A 25,734-nucleotide genomic window follows, 5' to 3' on the forward strand; every position below is an offset into this window, starting at 1 on the left:
AACAAACAAACCTCAATAACATACAACATAATGTAAGAATATTGTAGGGATGCTAGGAGTATAGTAGATAGAGGGCCTAGCCTGAAGTCAGGAAGACTCATCTTTCTGAGTTCAAATGTGGTCTCAGACACTAGCTGACTAGGGTACGTCACTATTTGTCTCAGTTTCCTAATTTGTAAAATGAGCTGGAGAAGGAAATGACAAAACACTCCAGTAACACTGCTAAGGATTGTAACATTTATGGAAAGTGCTTTTCCCATGGTCATTCTGTGAAAAAAATAGTACAAGTATTGATTTCTTCTTAAGGAAACAATGGCTTAGAAAGGTTAGTTACCTCATATGTTGTACAAAAATTTAGGTCCTCTAACTCCCAAACTGTGGTGCTTAACAACATAACAATGCTACTGTCCCAAAACAGCAACTTCAAAAGGAACTCTTAGTATTCCACTGCAGGAACCACTTGGATACAAGAAAAACAGCATGCTTAAGTCATGGTGAACACTCCAGTTCTCCTATATCAATAAATCATTTGCCAAAAGGATGATATTAGCTAAATAAATGTGGGAGCCAGGCTACAAATCTGTAGGATTCACATTAGTAGGATTTTTTAAAAATGTCTTTAGATTTTATTTTTAAATTAGAATGTGAAGGAGAGGGAGGAGAGAAGAAAAGCATGTGGTCTTTCAATTTAGCATACTGTTACCTTACAAATCATGTAAACTCCATAAGGGTAGGACCACTGTCCTTTAAAAAAAAACAAACCCAAAAACTTTCTCTCCTTCATGCACATACAAGGTGAAACTGAACAGAATTTGGGCGATATTGTAATCTTTTTAAATTCTAAGCATTTAAAATTATTATTTTCACAAAAAGATCATTGGCTATTTAAATAAAAAGGCTACATACTTGCAAATGCTATTAATGTATTTTGCAAATATTACTGAATTCAAATTCCTTCTCTAGTTATTTACCTGTAAGCCTACCTGTAAGACCTTGAGCAGGTCAACTAACTTCTCAGGTCTCTGTTTCCTCAGTTATAAAATGAGGAGGTTGGCCTAAATGACTTCCAGGTTTCCTTTTAGCTCAACATGTGCAATCTTGTGACTAATTCACATTCTATAATGGTCTTAGAGTTTATAAATAGTCCTTACAAAAACTCTGAAAGAGAGCCATGGTAGGTATGACGATTCCCTTCTCAAACAGGAAACTGGTGCTAGATTGGTAGCCCAAGGTCATCTAACTAAGTGTTGACCAGGATGCAAGCCACTCTCTCTCCTATATTTATGAATCAGGAGCTCAAGGCCACTTGCATAAAACTCTCCTCATTGATGGAGACTGATTACTTGATGGCTTGTCTGCTTGGGCTTGGGAGGAGAGAGCTTTGTCTTCTGGCTTCCAGCTTCAAGAGAGAAAATGCAGACAGAAGAGAAATGGTTTCAGATTCTCTTCAAGGAGAGGCCCCTGAAGGGAGAGAAAAACTTGGGGAACATGCCCATATGATAAAGGTGCTGATGGCTCCCCATGTGTCAGTTTCTTCCTAGAGACTTTCCCATTAGGGATACCCCTGAAAAGAATATGGAATCATGTGTCTTCTTTCTCAAAGCTAGAAGTCAAAAGACAAAGATTTACCCTTTGCTAAGGGACAGAGCATAGACTAATTAATTTCCTCCAATGAGGAAAGCTTAATATAAATGGATGTGAGCCCTGGCCTATCTCATTGATATGAATAGAAAGGAAAAAAGAAATAGAGTGAAGAAAAGAGGGAGAAAGAAAAGGGAAGAAAGGAGAGAAGCTGTTCATAGTAATAATGGCTTTTATATAGCACTTTAAGGTTCATAATGCATTTTCCTGCTATTATCTCATTTGATCTTCACTACAATCACATGAGTGAGGTGATAATATTATTGCCATTTTGCAAATGAGGAAACTGAGGTTGAGTGACCCACCGGAGGTCATAGAAGTGCTGACAGGATTTAAACCCATGTCTTCCTGGCTCTAGGTCTATTGTTCCATCTACTACACCGACCGCCTCCATGATGGGAGCCGGAACTTCTCTCTAGCCTCTTCCACCAGGCAAGTTGAAGCCCATTAGTGGACTGCAGCAGGGGGCTGGCCAGCAGAGATCCATGCTTTTTACATACCCTCCCCTCCCCCCAAATGACCTTACTACCCTTTGGGACAGGATCTTATTTATTAAAAGGGCAGAGGGGTCAAGGCTGATTAAATAAATAATAGTGCCAAAAGGAGCCCATAGGAATTAGGGGCTCTGTACTAATACTATTTACATTAAGCATTACCCTATTTTAAAAAACTGTTCTGCCTCCTATTATAGGATATGAATAAGCTCTGCTCAGCCAGAAGAGGCTTAGCCCTTCCAAAGAAGCACAATTTAGTAAACTGACAGCTTCTGAATATTGTTAGTGACATCTATTAATTATGTATCTTTATAATAACATCACCTAGGAAGGCAGCCATCTAAGTTTGAATATTTAACTGTTGGATAGTGATTTAAAATGCCTCCATCACAATCACTTCAGCAGATACAGATTTTAGGACCATTCCCCTCCTCCTCTCAACATGAATAATGTGCCCTGAGGGAACATTTCCAAAACAGAACTCATTATATCTTACCCTCCCTAAACTCCACTCACTTCCTAAGTCCCCTCTTTCTGTAGATGGCATCATTATTGTTTTAGTAACTCAGGTTTTCAATCTTGACTCTTCCCTTTTCATTCACTGTCCCCCTGAGCTGGTGCTCTGTCCACAGTACCACCTAGCTGCTCCAAGTGAAGGTTTTCATCTTGTTCTCTTTCAGTTCTCTGTTGGGAGTGCCTTTGGAAGTACAAGAGGAAGAAGACCCAGCAACAACTGCTTGAAAGGGAGGATCTATCTATTGGTCTAGAATTCTTAATGAGAATCTATATGGTTTTTTTGAGAAGAGATTTCTTTACTTAAAAAAAAAAAATTCTTCCATGGTATTGTGAACCATCTACAAATGGGGAGTCAGGTAGCTAATATGAGGGAACTGGAGTCTAGATCACATCACTTCTAGACAAAGCTGTAACTAGAGTGGGTCAACAGCAGCTTTGGAAAATTTCAAGGACAGTGTAATCATTTATTGTCTCTAAGTAATATTAAGAAACAAGAAAGCTTAATTATGCAATTGTCAAAAAGAATTAGCTAAAATTGGAAGCAATCATATATTCCTCATTTTCTTCCTGGATGCCACATCCCATGTGAACTCCTTCCCATGCTAGTTGTGCCCTCAGATCCTCCCCTCCCCATACTTGAACCTCATCTCCACTCATGGAACCTGTGTCTGGGCTTTAAAAGCGGATGAGGGATATTTTATACCACTTACCCTGGACATAATTTGTGTTGCCTCAGACCAAAAAAAAAAAAAAAAAAGGATTTTTTTAATAGTTACAGTCCTACTTCTAGTTTAGTGGTCTTTTCCTTTAAAGACATTTAAAGGTCCTAAAATAAATTCCTAATGTTCTAAGTTCATGACTTCAAATATACTACTTTAAGTCATCATGGCATACAGGGCAGACTGTTTTACTTGGAGAGTCAATGGACCTGGACTCAAATCCAAGCTCTGACACCTATTATGTAAACCCTAGGCAAATCACTTAACCTCTCTGGGTCTCAGTTTCTTCATCTGAAAAATGAGGGGGTTGGACTAGAGGCTTCTAGGGTTCCTTCTAACTCTAAATCTATGATCCTATGATCCATATTATTTCATTTCTGGGTTAATTATCTCCTTCGATCATCCCAGGCCTAACTTCAGTCAAATTAACAGAAAAAAATTTTATCTAAAAATTTATTATCTTTGTTATAAAGGATGATAAGAACAAAAACAAAGAACTTTGCGTGGTAGGAACCAGTACATATCTTGAGACATGTTAAGATGTTTAAATAGATGTATGTTATTTCAGATTGGGGGCAGTGCCACGTTTAGACATAAGCTAGGTGAAATTTGGGTTTCAGTGTTAGCCTACATAAGTTTAAGCTTAAAATGCTATCTTATCCTTCCATTCTGATAGCCCATTTCAAAATGATAAACAATGAAGTTATCTAAAGATAAAGGAAAGGTTTTCCATCTGTAGTGATAAAGGAATTTGAAGATCTTCCCTGCCCCTTAATAGCCCATTCAGATTCCAATGACTTCTCCAGAAGTTCACTTCAGAAGGTCAGTAGTCCTTTTGTATTCTTTGAGCTAGGGCATGTGTTAGAATGTTATTTCCAAGTGAACCTCTTTGGAGTACTCTTGGCAAAGATATTGGAGTATACCATATACAAAGATACTGAATTCCTTCTTCAGCTCACTTTACAGATGAGGGAACCGAGGCAAACAGAGTTAAGTGACTTGCCTAGGGTCACACAGTTAGCAAGTGTCTGAGGCAGATTTGAACTCATGAAAATGAGTCTTCCTGACTTCAGGTAAGGTGCATTATCTACTGTGCCACCTACAGGCCCTTTCGATGTTGCTAAAGGACTTCATATGATTTTAATGCCCTGGAGGATAAAGCCCCAATTATCTCACACTAGCTATTCATTGGATTTCTAGATAGCAAACCTTCCAAAATGAGTCCTATGATGACCATTAATGATTTATTTAAGAGGATGATAGCTCTATCTTGCCTCCCAAAGCCACCCCTAATAAAATAAAAGGGATGGCTGCTCTAGGAACTCTATGTGAGGAAGGACGATGACACTAATAGCTGGTGCCAAAAAGAATTTAGGTATTTATATATCCAATCAACTCCCCAAATGTCCTTTTTCCTCTCTCCCAAAGCACTTGTTTATTCGTTCAACTATTACATAAGCTTCACAAGATCAGGGATTGTATCTTATTCATCTTTTGTATCACCCACTAACAACTAGCACAGCTGCTCTGCACACAGAATATAGAATATATAAATATAGTATACATATAGTCACATATGTATACAATATATTATATACGTAATATATAATAAATGCTTGTCAAATAAATCACTACCCAATAATCATGCCTTCAATTCTATGTGTTTCTTTGCATTCAATTCGGATTATATATCTAGATATTTTAATATATACTATCAAACCTTGTGAGGCTTGGGTGTGTGTTTCAGTCATTTCTGTACCCCCTCAACCTTCTTAAACTTAGCACAGTACTCAAATAGCTGATGAATGAACGAATGAATGAGATATTCTAGGGGCTGTGCATATTAATATAAATACATAATCATACCCTTTTTCCCTTGCCTAGTCTTCGGTTATTTTTCCCTTTTTTCTTTCCTCTCCCCCCACCCTAGAGATGGGCACCATTAGACACAAATATGTTTGTGTGTATCTATATCTATATACACACACATACATATATACATATGCGTATAAATAAAAATATGTACATGTCTATATATGAATATATGTAAATACATATATATGTACATATGTACATGTATATACATACATATATAGTCAAACCATTTTATACATATTTCTATTTATCAGCTCTTTCTCTGGATGGAGATAGCATTTTCCTTCATATATTCATTGTAGTTAATTTAAGCATAATACTCAAAATGATTTAGTCACTCAAAGTTGTTATTAAGCTGCCTATACCAGTCTTCGGGTTTTACTAAGCACAGGGGCATCAAACCATTTCATTTGCTGGGGTCAGTTCACTGAAAAGCACATACTGAATGACTATATGTACCCTAGGGGACTAGACAGTTTTCCCCTTTCTGCCATCCATGCCAGACATTTGGGCTATCACAGTGAGTGTTTTTATTTCCTTTTATCAGACAGGGGTCAGATAAGGGAGTATCTAGACAGAGAGCTAAAGATGGCTTCTTCTATAGTTGGCATGTAACATCCAAGTAGTCCCTGAACAAACTGCCTCTCCTCCTTAATTTTGCTTCCTTCTTGTCTTGATTTCCATCATTGTAAGCAAGAATGGAGAAATGGTATAACATGGAATTAAAGCAGGTTGGGAAGTGAGGAATGGATAGAAAAAGAAGGGAGAAGAATGATGAGAACTTTGATAGAAATCTAGACATTTAGAAGAGAGCTGTTTTTCTCATGGCTTCTCCCATTTGTTTTAATTCTTCTATGTAACATGATTAATGTGAAAATGTGTTTAATAAGAATGCATGTGTAGAGCCCATATAAGATTGCATGCTGGCTTAGGGAGGGAGGAGAGAGGGAGGGGGAGAAAATTTGGAACTTATGGAAGTTATTGTTGAAAACTGAAAGCAAACAAATTAATAAATTTATAAATAAAGGAAGAAAAATAATAAATAAAATGTAGATGATAACAGCAAAAAAAAAAAGAATAAGAGAGTTGGGTCTATGAAGAAAGAGAGTAAGTTCTACACTGGACACATTAAGCTTGAGATATCGCTGAGACATCCTCTTTGAAATGTCCAACAGGCAATTAATAATGTGGTATTAAATCTTAGGAGAGAGAATGTCTGGCATCAATATGGTGAGGGCCTGGGTAAAGAGGGCCAAAAGGCTGTCTAAGGGCCTTGATCAGAAACAGAGGTGAAAACTTCTATGCTGATAAGCAGTGGGACTGTGCCCAGGAGTGTCCACTACCCTCACGCTTGCAGCCTGAAAGAACTAGGGAGGCTTAGCCTCCAAAAAGAAAAACAAATCAATGGAGAAGGCATTAAACTAAACCTACTAATGAACAAAAACTTGAGGAGGCTTACGTGTAATTTGGAGATAATGAACTAAGCCATTTCCTTTCCCGTGACCAGCTGGGAGTGAGACATAGAGAGAAGGTGGTAGCAATTAGCAAACTGAAAGGACAGACTCTATTGACCTGCATCAGTTGGTGGAAAAAGAATGAACTTTATAGAGTACATGAGAGACAACCATTCCATGGTAAGAACTGGTATGAGTAGTGGGATTTGCAGCTCACCTTTGAAATTCTGTTTTCAAGTAGCCTGATAGGAGATAGTACAAAACATGTAGTGCATGTTTGGAATGTGGTAAGATACCTCCCAGATAGTGAGTGTTTGGGTACAAGTGTTTGAGTGTCTAAGCGCAAAAAATTAATTGTACTAGTTTTTGTATAAGCCAAGTTTCTATGAGTTCATACCTATGTGAATTAAACCTTCAAAAATATAGGGAATTGATCTGCATCATCACTGGTAAAGGCATTCCAAAGGGAGGAAATGCCTTCTAAAAGGGCAAGTTGGCACCTTCTCAGCAACAGAATTGTCTAGAGTTGAATGAATTACTCAGAGTTACGCAGTCAGAGGTAGGACTTGAAACCAGATCTGCTGGCTTTATAGATGACTATCCACTGTGCCACATTGTCTATCTAAATTTAAGTTTTACACATACACACACATACGTATATATACACATATATATATATATGTGCATGTACAATGTACTCATATATACAAATGTAAGGGATTAATTTTAATATTGAATATTTAACATTATTTCATTATTAGACATCACAAGCAACTTAGTTTTTCAAATGAGTTAGATGAGATGACATCTTAAAAGTTTCATTCCCTCTATTAAAACATAGTTTCAAGTTTCATTAATTTTAAAAGCCTGAAAAAAATGTCTAGTTATCTGTGATAGGCAAAGCTGCTGACATTCTTTCACTTACAGCTAAGTGAAGTGGGCTCTTCGTGGCACTGGAGTCTGATTCCTCAAAACTGTTGTTGGTCCTTTCCAAAAGCTGCAGAGACAGAAAGAGAAGAGTAGCCCATGAATCTTCCCATTCACATAAAATTCGATTTCTTGGATGCTAGTGTTGGTATAGAGAAGAAAAAGAGCTTGATCTTGTTTGAAAGTAGTAGCAGAAATTCAGCACAATTACCTCCAAAACACAAACTTTAGACATTAGGATGGAAGATAAATATAAACTTCTTGAGGGCAGGGATAGCTTCATTTTTTCCTTTAGTATCTAGCACACTTTGTGTGTGTAAATCATATTTTATTTTTTCCAATTCCATGTAAAGATTATTTTCAACCTTCATTTTTATAAGATTTTGAGTTCCAAATTTTTCTCCCTTCCCTTTCCCCTCTCCAAGGCAGCAAGCAATCTGTTATAGGTTATACATGTGCAATCACATTAAACATATTTCCACATTAGTCATGTTGTGAAAGAAGAAACAAGAACAAGGGGAAAACTGCAAAAAAAAAAAAAAACCAAACCCCCAAAATATGAAAGCAGTATACTTCAATATGCATTCAGACTCTATACTTCTGCCTCTGAATGTGGATAGCATTTTGAATCCTGAATCTTTTGGAACTGTCCTAGAGCACTGTATTGCTGAGAGGAGCTAAGTCTATCATAGCTGATTACTACACAATGTTAGCACAGTGCCTTGAACACACTAGACACTTAATAAGTACTTGTTGAATTGAGTTTAAACTTAGTTACTTCATCAAGGTCCACTATTTCCTATTCAAAAAAGTCTGTGGCCTTTAAACACACACACACACACACACACACACACACAGACAGACACTTACTTAGCTTTCTATTATGGTGTACAACAAACTACAAACTTAAAAAAAAACCAATATTCAGTTTAACACTAGACTCTTTATAATGAATTCTGGACAAAGCACAATAGTGATAGAATGGGGATTGTCATTTGCACCTTGAGTAGACCATTCAAACTGTTATGTATAAGCAACTAAAATGACAATTTTAAACTTGAGAAAAATACAGCAGACGTAATCACAAAGGCAGCATTGGCACACTGCTATGTCTAGGAGCACTGTGGTTTTTCTTTTTTGACTGAATGCATTCAAACAGAATCTGGAACTTTAGCAATCTTGGATTTCTTAGTATAATGAGAATACATTTAATTTTAGCTTGGACACAGATACCTTTGGAAAAACTCTTATAAACATTTGAAATGAGCCTGGGCTGTGACAGAATTCAGAGACAGCTGTTCTTCTGTCTTGTTTTTTTGAAGCATTATCACCTGCAAGGCTTCCGGGAATTGACCTTGTTGTACCAACCCAAATCCTGTCCTAGCTTGAACTTTTTAATCAAAGGAAAACAGAATCATTTTATCTACCACCATAAACATGATGAACAAGGACAAGAAGACAATATACTGTTTATAGCAACATTCCAGGCATGTTTCCAGAAGATTTATTTTTTAATAGACTCCTTTCACCCTACAAATGAATACTTTGATCGTTCTATGCCAGAGTCAAAGTTCCTTAGAAGCACTTAATATTTTTTTCTTTTTCTCTGGGTTGGGAACATGGTGTATGTGTGTGTCTATATGTGTGTGTGAGTGTGTGTGTGTGTGTGTGTGTGTGTGTGTGTGTGTGTGAGAGAGAGAGAGAGAGAGAGAGAGAGAGAGAGAGAAATGGAACAACCTTACAATAAAACACAGTCCAAGGTACAATGGTTCTTAGAACAGAGTCCTGAAAGAATAAAGTCTCTGTGTTGGCTTTGGAAGTTCTCTGGTCTCCCGACAGTTATCAAATGAGGCTGGCAAAGGGTTCATCCACCCTGGGGGCAGGGCAGGATGGAAGAAATAATAGATCCTTCTCAGCTGAGTCAAAGGTGCCCTGGCTTCTCTGCCTCTGCTCCTAAGCTAGAGGTCATTGCATTTCACCACCATGGGGTTTCAATACTTTGGTTATAAGGCAAATCAAACATCATTCTCTCTTCATTCAGTTTCTTCCAAATGATAAAATTCCCAGATGAGGATTTAAAGAACTAGAGGCTATCTCTCCTAGGGAAAAGCCAATTGCAAATTCAAACTGCTTTGTAAAAGGCAGCTAGATAATGCAGTGGATAGGGTATTGAAGTTGGAGTTGGGAAGGCCTACATGCAAATATGGCCTTAGACCATTGGCTGTGTGACCCTAGGCAAATCACTTAACCTGTTTGCCTCCATTTCTCCATCTGTGAAATGGGGTTAATAATTGCACCTGCCTCCCAGGGTTATTGTGAGGGGAAAGTAAGATAATTATAAAGTGCTTTGCAAATTCTCTCTCTCTCTCTCTCTCTATATATATATACATATATATATATATATATAATATCTACACACATATGTGTATATATAGATATATACATTCTCACATATATATGTATATATGTATATGTAACATGAAAATATCCCTTCTCTTCCACCATTTCCCCTCCCTTTCAGTTGAATATTTCAATTCTTTCCACTAATGTAAAAATCACAACTCATAAAGATAATTTGAGGGTATCTTTTGTGCTGCTTGCCACAGGCATCAAAATTACTGATTATAGTTCTAACAAACACCATCCTGAAACTTAATCCATTTTTATTTCATTTTGGAAGGTTATTTGGAAAATATTAACTGGCTACTACAATACGCATGTGAAGCCGGGTCCCAGTATAATTAGTAGTTATGCAACCCAAACAGCTGAAAGCTGTCCCATTTCACCCTGATATTTTCACTGTAACCAGCAAACAGTGGGATTGTAGACAGGGAAGATGACAGGTAGAAAGAGAACTTTCCCAGTATTTGGGTCTTGTTTTGGCTCCATCTTGTTTTGGCCCCAACCCTCCCTAATCTTTGAGATGCTCATCCAAGGAAAATGATTTGTCTAGAGTTACAAAGCAATTAACGTCAATGTTAACTGAGACATAGATTTGACAATCCCTTGGTTTGCCAGTTTCTGCTGTGTGTGAGAATCTCTATGAGAAATAAGGAGAGGGGGGTTTTCAAGTGATTTATTTGAAGGTGGGATATATACTTCTAATTTCTTTTCCCTGAATATTTCAAACTTGAGGCTTAAATATCTAAAAAGTTCAGGAGAATAAGGACCATCATGTAGGCTACTGCTGCCTCTGTTCTTTTCTCCTTTTGCATCACTATCACACAAATCTGAGAGGAGTTTTTGGGGAGGTGGGTGGAGAGGGGGTGTGCTGTGGATAGAGAGGGTCTCTGTGGATCCTAGTTCATTTTAGAACCTACTATTTGCCTTAAAGACAACTGCTTCCTGTATCTGTCATTCTCCTAGAAGCCTCTCTCTATCCCTTTTTATTCTATATGGCTCTTTATTCTCTTAACCACACATGCTTTCTGCCAAACACTGTCTGGTCGTAGTATTCTGGAAAATGTAGTCTTTTCCTGCCATTGTTATACCCACTACATTCTCCTCTGGCTAAAGGATCTGTTGTCCCTTAATCTAAATCAGGTACACACGTACAGGTTTTAGATGCATATTAACATGCTTGAAATTGTATATAATATAGTTACTTGCCATTTAACCCATTCACATATATGGTTCACATGCCAGGATATGTTACATAGCACTTTATATTATGACTGCATACAGTACAACTTCTAATGACATTCTCTGATCTGAGCACTAGGCTGTCTCAAAAATAGCACAAAGCCTTGGGCTAACAGATACAGCTGAGCTACATGAGAAACCTTCTTGTCCAGAAACATTCTGTGTCAGCTTGAATATTGGTTAGACTGTCCGGGTACTTCCAAAGCAATGTCCTTGTCATTTCTGCACCTTCAGTCTCAGTACACTTTCAAGTTAAGTCATTATTCTCAAATCTGTGTCCATCAGATCCTTGTTCATCTACACAACCCAATCAGGTTGGTACAACTTCCATGGATGCCATATAGTTCAGAAAACCTCAGGTACTTCTGTTCACCAATACATGACCTTTGCATTCCTGCCTAGCATGGAATCTACAAATCCTACTTGGGTTCAGGAACCTTTCATCGCTTTCTCTAAAAGATAGCTTCTATCTACATCTGCCATTCCCTTTGAAACTTCTCTTGCCCCTCTTCCTTTCTGATGTTTTTGGCAGGGGGGAGTGGGTGTTTTCCTCAGTCTATAGCATCACAGGAAATGTATTTTCGAAATAGCACAATTTCTACTCAACCTAAAACAACAAATCACATATCCATAATGCTATCAGATTTACAAAGTGCTTTCCTCACAGCAGAGCCCTAAGGTAGGCACTTCAAGTACTGTATCACCACCTTCTTAGAGATGAGAAACCTGAGGCAAAGGGAGAATTAGTGTTTTTCCAAGGCTCACAAAGTTAGTAAATACTGAAGATGAGACTTGGAATCAACTCTTCTGACTCCAAGGTTCTTTCCATCATCCCAGGCTGCAACCAATTCATGAACAGAGGGTACAAATGTATACATTATTCTCAGGTGTAAATTGTAGGTATTAATATAACACTTGCAAATCTAAATCATACATTCACTACTCTTTTAGTTACACAACAAAACCTAAGTTTCTTAGAAAGTGGACCATCATCGAAGTCAACAATTTAATAGAATGGCTACTGTAACAAAATCTTTATTTGACTCACTGTTATTCTTTTTCCTCTCCAAATTTCTGGCTCCTTGCTCATAACATATCATATATGGAGTAGCTACTAATTCCTGTTATTGTGTTAGATACAAACAACTGTACAGTTCCCATTCTTTTCTCCATGCTCTCATACTATCTCTCTATGTTCAGCTAGACTTTTTCTGAGTAGGGAAGCAGAAAGTCCTCACTTCTAGGCATCGTAGAGAGCCGTAACTTAATGGGGACGTTCCTGACACCTTTTGAGAGGAGTAGATGACTACATTCAAAGTTAAAAGAACTGATGAAAAAGAGCCAGAATTGAAAAAGTAACAAAATTGGAAAATTCAGGCAAAGGGAGTCTTAACGGGTTGCCTTTAAAGGCAATCTGAGAGACAAAGCTGCAAAAGCATCATAGGATCATGGGCATAATGCTACAAAGAATCACAGTGGCCATTTAATCTGGACCTTTTATTTTACAGAGGTAGAAACTGAAATTTTCAGGGAAATTATACAATTTGTCCAAGGTCTCCTACTTAGTATCAGTGGCAGGATTTGAACTTAGTCCTCTACCTCAGGAGCAGTGTTTTTCCCACTATAATGTTCTTCAGAATATTTTTGGAAGACAAATGAAATTAAGTATAAACATCAATCCCAAAATAAACCTATTGGCTACAGTTTTATCAAAACAACCATCATTGTCATCAAAATGTGTGAGGGGAAAACTAAATCACAGATACCTAAGAAGGTCTATGAGTGAATATTTGAAACTGTGGCAAGAAAAAATTCAGGGGAGAGAGAGAGAGAGAAAGAAGAGAGAGAGAGAGAGAGAGAGAGAGAGAGAGAGAGAGAGAGAGAGAGAGAGAGAGAGAGAGAGAGAAGAGTACTGAAAAGTAGAATTTATAAAGAAAACCAGAAAAGAAGTCAGACTATTTATTTTGGAGAAGTGAAGGCTGAGAGGAGACTTAAGAGGCTTCAAGTCTACAAAAAGCTGGAAGCAGACCAGAGCCTTTGGAAAGCTGGCAGTCCTGCTTGGAATTCTCGTTCACATTCCACATTGCAGTGTTTAAGAATGAAATACCATTCAGGCATGCACCCTCAACCTTATGAGCCAGCTCATCAGCCAGTGTTATGGGGCAGCAAGGGCCCTACACCTTTTTTAGAGGCCTGATAGGTTTTGGCTCAAACTCACCTCTAATACAGTGGGGGGGTTGGGTCCAGATTGGGAGTGGGGGGACAAGAAGAAGAAAGGGAAAGAGGGGGAGTTAGATTTGGAGTCAAGAATACACTTTGTAGTCATGTGACCATGGACAAGTCCTTAACATCTCTGAACCTCAGTTTCCTAATTTGTAAAACAGGGATCAAAATACCTATAGTGCCTACTTCACAGGGTTGTTATGAGGATCAAATTAATGAACTCATATATGGAAGGTATTTGGCAAACCTCTCACACTCAGCTACTATAACTATAGCCCCAGATCCAACTTCTCCCTTGAGCCCTAAACATATAGAACATCTCCACCTGGATGTCACCAAAAACCTTAACTTAACATGTCCAAAAATAAGCTTATGACTTTTCCCCTTAGATCTCACACTATTTTTCCTTTTGCTTCATTATTTTTCTCTGTGGCATTAGAATTCAAACATTCTCCCAGCTTTGAAATTTTTGGCATTATCTTTGCCTCTTTTCTGTCCCCCACCTTTTAGCTCGAATTGGTGACTATCCACAATGGCTTAGCAACTTACACTTGCATCAGTACCCTCCTCTCTCTTCTTACCACCTCCGTTCTGATACAAGTTCTTATCATCACCTGGCCTCCTGAATAGATTTTCCCACATCTGCCCCGAGAAGTCATAGATTTTTTTTCTTTTGCTTGTTTTTTGAGTATAGGAGTGACTTGCCCAGATCTGTGCATTAAGACAGTGATGTTAGGAAAGGACTGAAGTGGGAGGGGAGGGGAAGAGGAGGGAATCAGTAGAGATGAAAAACCCTGTTAAGGAGGTAGACGTCGTAGTACAAGTTGAGTTAAGAACCTATAAAAGGATGGTAGACTTTTCAGACTCATAGAAATCATTATCTTCTTTCCTTAAATCTGTCCCTTAAATCATATATAATTTCACATTTTTATTTAGGGAACCAACATCATGCCACTCATTTAAGTTCAAAACCTGTATTAGACTCAGCCTTTCATTCTCCTTCCCCTCACCGCCAATCATTTGCTAAGTCTGGTCAATTCTATGTTAGCTTTCATTTCACATGTCTAGGACCTTAATGTTGACCCTCTTCATCTATCACCTGGACTATGGCAATATCCTAGGCCACAAGTGGTCCTCTAGGTCCTCAAGTACAGTCCTTTGACTGAATCCACAAAATAAATCCCCTTAAAAAAAGGATTTGTTCCATAAAACTTGGACTCAGTCAAAAGGCCACACTCGAGGACTTAGAAGACCACACATGGCCTTGAGGCAGCATGTTCCCCACCCCTGCCTAGTCTCGCCTTTCTAGCCTTTCAATCTATCTTCTCAACATTTGCCAAAAATAAGCTTCTTAGTTTGACCAGGCCATTCCCCTGATCAAGAAATTTCAGTTGCTTCCCGCTGCCTCTAATCGTTCCAGGACTTTACCACTATCCTTCAACTGCTACCTTGCCATGGAACTTCCCTTAGCTGCTGGGCCCCCCTCACCCTGGAGCATCCCTGTGCTAGGCAGGTCCCTTTTTCACATTGTTGAGTTCCTCCTGGGGCACTGATCCTGGGGAGAGGTCCAGGCCAGCCAACTATCATTCCCGTGCTGCTCACGCTTCTGACTTTCTGGACTCTCTGCAGCTACCGCCTACCCCTACCCCCACCCCCATGCCCTTTTCAGCTCTCCTTTCTGTGTTGTTTTCCCCCATTAGAATGTAAGTTCTTCGAGGGTAGAGACTATCTTTCTATTTATATTTGTGTATCCAGAGCTTAGCCCAATACCTGTAAGCACTTAATAACTACTTGTTGTCTATCTTCTCCTCTAAGAGAAAACACTAAATTCTTAGGTTGCTATTTGAAATCTTTCACAACCAGACTTCTGTTTCTTTTTTTCAGACATACTTCATCTGATTATACTTTTCAGTAAAACTGATTTTTTTTTTTTTTTTGCTGTTTCCCAGAGTTGGCATTTCTTCTCCTGTCTCAATGCCTTTGCATGGGCTGTTCCACAGCCCTGGGATGGGGCCACCTGCCCTCAGAATTCTTAGCTTCCTTCAAGGCTTAATTCAGGTGTCATTTATGGCAAAAAAAATTTCTCTTGATCGCCCAAGTTGTAAGTGTTCTATCTCTTCTCAAATTATCTTGCACTTACTTGTCTCATTCCCTCATTACAGTGTAAAATTCCTTGAGGGTAGGGACTGTTTTTTGTTCTTTCTATCCCCAGGGTCTTGTCTGATGGTTTTAACATGGTAGCTGCGTAATACTTATTAAATTCAACTCAGTTTAATAAAGCAAAATATAAGCATGAAATAATTGTGTAGGATGACAATTATTAGATCTTGTTCAAATGAAATTCCTGAGTTAAAATTAATTCAGTATACTAATTTTTCTCTGACCTCCAAGTATGGGACAATATAGTCATTTCTAGAGTTTTGGAAAGATGTCATAGTTGTGGGATAGTGAATTGATCAGGAAGATGTAAAAAGGATTGCCTTGCTGCCATCAGGGCCCAGTTGAGATTATGTAACGTAATTTTGTACTTGACCCAGTCAGCATGGTTTCATACTTTTCTCCACCTCCATAAAAAGTTCCTCCCAAGCCCTAGACAACTAAGGCCTTTGTAAATGAGCTGAACATAAACTGTAGAGGGATGGGATTTTAAAATCCCTTGAGATTTTTAAATTTTAAATGAATAGAAAAGGTGGTAGATGGTAGAAATAATACAAGGTTGAGGTTTGGTAAGGCATGATCAGTACTAGGACAAGGAGTTAAGAGACTTGAGTGTGGAGGATAGCATAAAGTCAAACTGGTCCATCAAGGGGTCAAGGTAAGGAAGGGAGGGGAATGTAGCTATTGTGGAGGTGATGGCTTGGGAAAGCACTGAGGGATAGTGGGATTGGAAGTCATGAGGAGGATGAAGAACAGGGTTGGGGGTTGGAAGGTAGATGAAAATACATAGTGATAAAAGATTATGATAAGATAAAAGAACTTCAGAGTACCTCAATATGGAGGTGTGTAAGGAAGGGGATGCAATGCCAAAAATGAAATACTGTCTGCCATGAAGCAGTTTTCATGCTATCAGGGGAGAGAATATGCACATAAATAAGCATATACAAAATAAATTCACAGTAAATTTTTTGAAGGAAGAGCGCAAGCAGCTGAGGGAAATCTGAAAGTCTTCATGCAGAAAGTGTCTCAAACAGAATTTTGAATTCTAAAAGGCAGAAATGAGAATGCATTTCAGGTACAGGGGTTGTGTTCATTCTTTGTTTTTGAAGAAGACCATAACATCAGAGAAATGATGACATGACTTGCACTTTACTTTGCTTTGAGTGAAGGAAGGCTGTGCAGATCACCAGCCTCACTTCTCCTCCAGAGCCATCTGAATCCAGTGACCAGATATGCATCAGGATGACTGGAGATGACCCAGGATGAAGGTACAGGGGACAGCCACTGCAAAGATGTGGTGATAGGAGATAACATATTTTGTATTAAGGAACAGTAAGAAAGTCAGTTTGGCTGGATTATAGATTCTGAGAAGGGAAGTAATTAACATATATAATTACAAGGCCTGACACAAATGGAAAGGAAAAGTAGTACAATGACACTATTCGGGTGACAGCAACTTCTCATAATTCTGGGAAAGTAGCAAAGTAGTGGCAAAAGAACCTTGGGTCACTCCTTTTTTAATTATGTGTTTGAAGGATGGTGTTAGAAAGTGAGAAAGAGAGAAAGGTCACAATCCCCAGCACTAGAATGAAAACAAATGCATTATGTCTCTGCTAAGGCTGTGCTCGCCTGATTTTAAGACATTCACATGGGAAAGAACCCATTCCTTCGGCCAAGCACCCTGGACTTGACAAGCCCACTGGGGTACAACAACATTGGAGACATCATTGGCCAATGTGATCAGATTTCACGGATGTCATGAAGCAGTGTCAGACGTGCTCTGCAGGGGTGTGACACATGAGGTTAATGATTAGCATGCAAGAAAAATGGAAATGCTGGTTGCCAACTTTAGTTCAGAGAATGTCGATATAGAAACAGTCGAGATTCTCCTCACTGTTGTACCATTATGTGCTGGTTGCTAATAGTTGTCAATGTGGAAATCCAAGTAACAACAGATTTATACTGTTCCATTCCATCATGAAACAAACACACAAGTAGAGAGAACACAATTCACAGACACATCATCCAAACGATTTTGCCTTAGCTGTATGCAATTCCCTGCCTTCCTCAGGGTGACCAGGCCAAAATGCAGTCATGAAGGTCACAGGATGCTTTGTGGATAGTCTGAGAAAATATACTACAAAGTTCCAATAAAGGACATTCAACATCTTCAGGGGATGGTTAATGTACACAACATTTTCCTGTAACTGGAAAACATTTAAGTACGGTATATGCCACCCCCAAAAATAAAACTTTGATGTCCTTACTTCTCAGTCAATAAGGATGAATCAACTTTATGCTCTTAAAGAGAAATGCTATCCATGTGAAATATCATAAGGAAGAAGTACAAGATAACAGTGCTGGTGCATTGTTTTCTGGGTTGAGTGGTGAGTTCTCCATGACTGCATGTGTTTAAGCCAAAGCAAGATGACAACTTGCCAAGGATGCTGTTGCAGAGATCCCTTTCACTTGGTGGGAGGTTGGATGAGATGATTTCTAAAATATCTTCCAACACTTCTTATGAGTCTATTAAAGACACCTATTAAAGAGGAGGCAATATAACACTGTGGAAAGAAAGCACACGACTTAGAATTAGAGAACCTGGGTTTGAATAGCTCTATCTCACTTCCTGAATGACTTTATTTAACCTCAGTAAACTTTGGTTTCCTTATCTGTGAAATAAGGGAACTAGACTAGATGACTTAAGATCTTTTCTAGCTTATACATCTATGATACTAAATCTAACCAAAGAAAGCCAAGCATCATTTAAATAGAGATATTTAACCCTATCAAGAAGGATACTACTGAGATAACAAGATAACCAGATTGTGGAATACTGGAACCATAACTTTCAGTGTTTAAGAAGATAACTTAAATAAGAAAATTATTACTTTAAGTAACAAAACACTGAGAGGCAGTGTGGTATAGCGATTAGTGAGCTGACTACTATCATGCCAAGTCCCATCTTTAACACATATTAACTGTGTGTCTGTGAGCAAATTGCTTGACTCCTCAGCACCACCAGGCAACTCTCTAAGACTATACATTGCAAAACAATTGCCAACCAGCATTGGTACAAGTTTCTTCACCCTAAATCAAAGAAACAAAGATCTAGCCCCAAAACAAAAGACACAAAAATGATGACTATTAAAATTATGGTGACTTGCTCGATAAGTTAATTTGCTGAAGCAGCTATAAAGAGAATCATTTCAGAAGCCACTGAAAAGGTGAAGAAAAGGAATGATACTTTAAAAAATTATTATGCATTTTTATTGTAAGAGCTTATTTTGCACTCACTGTGCAACTGTAACATTTTGACTACTGCCGTCTTTAGTAACCATCATGAACACCTCTGAGCATCCCAAAAGAGTTCACTATGACTGCTGGTGACAGAAGCCTTTAGGTATACTCCCAGAGGCTCTTCCAAAGCATTCACAAAGAAAGGGGTGATAGATATATACCATTGCTCTTGATTTTAGCTATATTAAATTGAAATTTCAGTACAGCAAAAACAAAAAAACTGGACACTTTCACTTGAAATTTGAAGTATGGGATTATAATTTCACAACCATTGCTACCCACCTCTTGAGTTTTCCAGGATATTTCAAACACAAAAAGTGCTTCTGAATAATTTTGTTTGAGCAAAAAATATTCATAACAATTTTCCTATGGTTTCTTCCAAAAATAATAGTACTCATCATTTCTTTAATGTGATGGCTCAGGATTGTATGGGTCTTTTGAAACTAAGATAACATAAAAATTAGTGTATTTTGATAATAATTCAATTCTATATTTTCTTAATTCCAAATTCCTTATAATTCATCTAATTACATTTAATTTCATAAATATATTTTAACATTGAAATATTCATGAATACTTGGAAGACTGCTGTCAGTTTTAATCTTTGGTTTAAATATTAGATAAAGAAATTTTTTTAAAAGAACACAAAAGGAAGTCAGCAGTAAAGAGTAGCTATGCAAGAATCATAGAAATTGAACTTAGTAGTTAACTGTTCAATAAAGCTGATAACTTGAAAAAAAGATAAAGGTCAGTAATTTCTCTTAAGATTTTTCAGTACTGAATATTAATGATTCAGAAGAGCTTTTCTATACTTTATTTTAGACTAGCCTTCCAACCCTGGAGGGATAGGGTGCAAGAAAGAATATTTTGATAGTGCAGTGGCAAGAAAGAGATATCAGTCTGGAGACCAGCACCTCTTTTAGTTATAACTATGTTGATGATGATAGTATAACAATAATTTCTATATTACTTTGCAAATTTTGCAAAGTGCTTTCATATAGCCTGGACCAGAGATCTAGGTCTCCAAACCTCAGTCTTTCAGCCCTCTGGGAAAATGATACATTCACCTTTGGTACCGGAGCTCTAGGGCCCAACTCAATTGACTGGTGCCTGAGTGTGTACAAACTGGCCCACTTTTCCTGATATATGTACTATTGACCCTAGACCCATACCTCACCGTACTAGCCAGCCATCCACCAAGGCCATTCACTATCTGCTGCCTTAGTGCAGGTATTCCTCCCCACTGAACCTCCCCAGAAGCAAACTTTCTTCCCTGGTCACCACTTTCCTATGTGTGTCATCTACTATTATAATGTAAGCTCCTATAAGGCAGGGACTGAATCTCTATCCCCCATCATTTAGCATAGTACCTAATACATAATTATGCTTAATACATGCTTTTTATTTCATTCACTGATTATTTCATTTGATTACACCAGCCATACAAGGTAGGTTTTACAAATACTATTATCTTCCATTTTAGAGGTGAATTTAAGTTCCTTGAAGGCAGGATGCTATTATAATACTATAAAATTTAATAAGTTTGTATTACCAGCACTTATCATGGTGCCTGGCCCATTGGAAATGCTTAATGAATGCTTGGAGTAACTGAGGTTCAGAAAAGTAAGTGACTTGCTCGTGGTCAGTCAATGTCCAATGCTAGATTGAAACCCAGATTTCTCCTGACTTTAAGACCAGTTCTCTTTCCATTGCTTCATGTTATCTCTCCCTATGATCAATAACACCCTGGAGATTCATAGTTTATATTCTGCCTAAGGGATGAAATAAGGAGATACAAAGACTAAGATACAAAGACTAAGAAACTGTTCTCTGTCATATTAGTCAAATATAAATTAATTTAATCTGTCTTTTTTAAAAAAAAATAGCTGCTAACTATTGCAGTTCATAGGATTTTAGAGCTGGAAGAGTCCTGAGAAGTCTTCCTGTCCTCATTTTCTAGTTCAGGAAACTGAGGCCCAAGAAGATTAAGTGACCTCAGGTTACAGGGTGAGTTTAAGGCAGAGCTGGGATTAGAACTTAGGTCTCCTACCAATAAAAGTGCTCTTCCACATTTATCAAATTACCCTCTTTCTTTTAATCAAGCAATTAATAAGCATTTATTAAGAGTATACTATGGACTGTGCAAAGCACTGAGAATACAAAAAGAGGGACATACAGTTCCTAACTTCAAAGAAGTCAATCTTAAGAACAACAAAATGTGTAAATAGATATATACAAGACACATAGGATGATAATATGCATTCATAAGTAATCTCAAAGGGAACAAGGAAAGGTATCCTGCAGAAGGTAGCATTTGAGCTAAGTCCTGAAAGAAGCCAAGGACTACAAAAGTTAGAGGTGAGCAGTGAGACAGTTCCAGGCGTTGGGGACAGCCACACTAGCAGCATCTCTGCAATCCTGTTTCCATCCCATATAAAACATTCCTGAAGTAGAGGCATCTAAACTCAAGCTCTTCTGAAACAGCCCAGTTTCACTTCAGAGGCATGTTTATCTAGTGTGTGCCAGCTTTCCTGCCACCTGCTGCTGGCTTTTTGTTGGTCACTCTGGCAGCACCAGCACCTCCGCTGAATGTGGGAAAAGGATGGGGAAGCTGAATTCAAGATTAGCCAGTTCTACTATTTGCTAATAAGCTCTAATGGCAGATTTGAGGGAGAGAAGCTGAAACTCTTGCCTAAAAGAAGTTCTTCTGATGACCCACAGACTGCATTTCTTCACATGGTCTCTATCTCCTCCAAAGGATGCTCTGGCAAAGAAGTATAATTATGATATTCAAAAGAATAGTTTAAGAACTAATTATACTTTTGAATGCAGTCCTATGGTTCCTGGTTACCATGTTCAACAATATACATTTGCCCCTATTTTTAAACAACATTATAGTTGTAAGATATTTTGAAAAGGTGCCATGCAAAGGATCACACACTCAAACCTGGACAGGCTTGAAGAAGATCATTTTGACAAGGCCCCTTTTCATTAAAAAAAAAAGACACTGAATCCAGATATCAGTATATAGACAAAATGCAACAGTGAAGGCTGCAGAATCCCATTTTCAAAAAAGGAGCAAAGCTGTTAGGGTGTCAAAGTTTGAGAGGCAGAAGACTTGAGTCTGACTCTAGCCTCAAGTCTAGCTGTGTGGCCCTGGGAAAGACCCTTAACCTTTCTGTTTCATGGGGCTAATGACAGCACCTACCACCCAGAGTTGTTTTGAAGATAAAATAATATTTGTAAGCATTTTGAAAAGCTTAAGGCACTATGTAAACACTAGCTAGCCATTAGTTATTATGTCTCCCTCATCTTTAAAGCCACAGTTACCAAAGCTCGGTTCTAGACTTCTTAAGTGAGGAAATATCCCTGAATCGTGGTCCATTCAAAAACAAACATAGCATCTGGATTTTGGTAACATTTCGCATCAGAGACCACTCATTTTCACTCCTTATTGTCAGATGCAAAGAGTGGCATGCTGTACATGTGTATAGAGATCACATGTTAGAGGCATGTGATCTGTATGCACAGTTTAGATAGGTATATCTAGTGCAGGAAATTTAAAAAATTATAATAGAAGCGTGAATTCTGTTTTCAATTTTTATGTTTAGGAAGCAGCAAAAGATTGAATTAAAAAAATCAACACATGCATTATCATAGGGTTTTAAGGCATGCTTTCAGAAACTGATTATTTGGCTCAAGTACAAACCACAATAGCATGTCCTGACAGACTCAGCACACACCCCCAACATGCAAGTTTGGTTTATTCGTTTACTTACTATATCCAGTGGAATTTTGCTTCCAATCTAACAAAAAATGGCAATTAAAACAATTATTCTCAGAAGACAAAGTACAATCTGTTATCCCAATGTAGCTTTTACTTTTTAAAATTTCTCAAGACTACAAAATTGTTCCAAAAATACTCAGAGTAGTGGAAAGTTGATTTTAAAATAAAACCTACAGTAGCTACTAAGCTTTGAGGAAACGATTTGAATTTCTCTACAAAGTCATTGCTAAAACAATTTAGCTGTGTGGACAATCATGAATGCCTTTCTCTCAGCATCATTCCCGATGATTTACCCTGAATTTGTTGCTCATAAGTAAAATTCTTTAGTAGTAAGAAAGAAGCAACATCCTGTTATATAATTCTCTTAAAAGAGTCATGTTATTTAATGTATAGATGGGAATTTCACTTTTCCTTACAAATCAAAGTACATCTTCTCCCCCACTTTTTATAACATACATGTAGTTTTTCTATGCACTTATTTTTTAAATTTTATTTTATTTTTTTCAAACAGCAAAAATTTTTTTAAGTCCTCCCTCCCCCAAATAAGAATATGATGCAAAATCCAAGTTCATAAACATGTATAGTTAAGCAAAACAAACTCCCACATTGACCATGTCCAAAAAAAAAAATCTGTCTCCTTCTCCATTTAGAGTCCTTCACTTCTCTATCAGGAGACTGGCAGTATGACTCATCATGAGTTCTCTAGGGCTGTGGCTGGTCATTATGATGATCAGAGTCCCCAGTTCTTTCCAAGTTGTCTTTACAAAAATGTTATCATTGTAAATTGTTCTCTATGTTCTGGCCACTTCACGGCACCACTTGATACAAGTCCTTCCCAGTTTCTCTAAAACCATTCCCTGCATCCTTTCTTACAGCACAATAGTATTTTGTCACATTTAAATACCATAATTTGTTTAACCACTTCCCCATTTATGGGTATGCCCTCAGATTCCAATTCTTTGTCACTTCAAAAAGAGCTATAAATATTTTTGACATCTTTAGATTGTTTTGCTTAGGACTAATTCTTCACTTAATTTATACTTCTTTTAGTTTCTCCCTCTCCCTTCTCCTTCTTTTCCCTCCTATTCTTTGTTGAGTAGAATGTATTTCTGTTCCCAGCTCTGTGTATGTGTTACACATATATTTCTACTACCACACTATATGAGTAGTGACACGTAAGTTACTAAGTGGGACTTATACATTTATTTTAACTGACTCAGATCCGAACAACCCACTGAGATTACTTTAACACAGCAGTTCTTTACTGCAAGTATCTTTTGGGGGAAAAGAGGGTTTTTCCCAAATTTGTGCTCTGAGGAATTGTTGGGGGAGGGAAAGGAAAACTAGAAATGAAAGATTCAATGCTAATGGTAACAGATTTTCACCTCAGAAAATTCTGGAAGTTCTTCAGAGTAGATACCATAGTTCATTTGTCAATTAAAACCTTCATCTTCACATCATGTCCCTTGAGAGGAAGGTGAATTACATGACAATGAAGCCCTGTAAGTTCACCTTATATGTCACCTTCATATAGATTTATCTTTTTCAACAGAATAGAAAGAAACTCCTTTTGCCAACCACCAATAGTACAATCAAGATGGCAATGATCTTGTCACTCTAACAATTGTTTCCTTGGGTAGCTCACATACATGCATTTCTTCACTTGTCGCCTTTATGTATATGGCTTCCACATCTTTGTCTCCAGCCCCAACCGTGTGTTCCTTGGCTACGATCCCACACCTTTAACTTCCTGTTAGACACCTGGCACCTGGCTCACCCAAATAACCCCTCAGACACGATCAAAACAGAATTCATCACCTCCTCTACTAAACCTATCCTTCCTCCTCACTTTTTTACTTCTGTTGATGGGAAAACCATCATTCTAATGGCTCAGGTTTAAATCTTAGGCTCATCTTTGACCCTTCCCCTTCCTTCATCCACTTCATCTAGTTAGTTGCTATGGCCCAGAAATTAAACCTGTAAAATGTCTTTCTTATTTCTCCCCTTCTTTCTATTCACACTGCCAGCACTCTAATGCAGGCCTTTATTATCTCTAGTCTGTACTATTCTAACAGTCTGCTAACTTGTTTCCCTGCCTTTATTCTCTCCTTTTTCCATACTTCACATTGATGTCAAAATAACCTTCTGAAGGCATTGGGGCAGCTCATTCTTCCACTCAAAAACTTTTGGGAACCAAAAACTCTGGGAACCAAACCACTTCCCCCAGTATGGCTACAGTCATCTTATTGTTAGCATAATGAGGAAGGTAGAGAGTTGACCTGTAGGTGCAGGAAGACAGCAGAAAATGATTTCTCACACATTGACTGTAACTGTCCCCAGACAGCCCACAAAATATCCTATTAGTAGAGCTTCTCAGTTGTTGTTCTGAGGTTGGGCAATCATACTACCACAAACCTGGTTGGCAAGGGTAGTCCAGTTGAAGAGACAGACAGATAGACAGAGAGGGGTCTCTTCAAGGGAAAACAATACAGCTCTGAGAGTCTGGAGCATCCTTCAATGACTTCCTCTGCAGTAGAGAGCATCCCTAGGAAAATTTCACACTGGTGCCAGGCCACGGTACCGAGTTGTCCAATGTCTTAGGCACAGGGAAGACCAAGGAGACAGGACAGTGATAAAATCTGTTTCATTGTGTCATAAGGTCAGCATATACTTCCACTGTGCTCAATTTTATGGGAGAGAATTTTATTCTCTTTCTCCCTTAGGGGATCTTAAAGAGATCACAAGAGTAGAGAGAGACACCTGCCTTTCTAGCAGTATTTTGCTTTGTGCACTCTATGTTCTAGCCAAACTGGATCACCCGATATTGTGCCAGTGTCTGATACCTCTGCATGTCAGCTTGTGCCCCCTCCTCTTCTTGTAACGGTCTTCCTGTTATATCTCCATCTTGCCCCAGCGAAGGTATTGTTTCCTGAAAATCCTTTCCCCAACTAAAATGTTGCCTCCTCCTCAATGCCTCTTCTGATTCTTCCACCTACAGA

General features: G+C 38.2%; 1 protein-coding gene across 10 annotated transcripts in view; it reads right to left on the minus strand.

Moving 5' to 3' along the window:
- The window catches only part of ANKRD44 (ankyrin repeat domain 44), a 360,684-nt gene that overhangs the window by 32,710 nt on the left and 302,240 nt on the right, over positions 1–25,734 (minus strand). For 6 of the 10 annotated variants that reach the window (XM_072612776.1, XM_072612773.1, XM_072612772.1 and 3 more), the window contains exon 17: positions 7,625–7,696. In XM_072612776.1, coding sequence (XP_072468877.1) covers positions 7,625–7,696 — 72 coding nt within the window. Of the gene's footprint in view, positions 1–7,624; positions 7,697–22,727; positions 22,755–25,734 lie in introns of all 10 variants that reach the window. The other 4 variants (XM_072612771.1, XM_072612768.1, XM_072612774.1 and 1 more) reach the window with 1 other exon arrangement.

The sequence above is a fragment of the Notamacropus eugenii genome, chromosome 5 (genome assembly GCF_028372415.1).
Source record: "Notamacropus eugenii isolate mMacEug1 chromosome 5, mMacEug1.pri_v2, whole genome shotgun sequence".
NCBI classification, from domain to species: Eukaryota; Metazoa; Chordata; class Mammalia; order Diprotodontia; family Macropodidae; genus Notamacropus; species Notamacropus eugenii.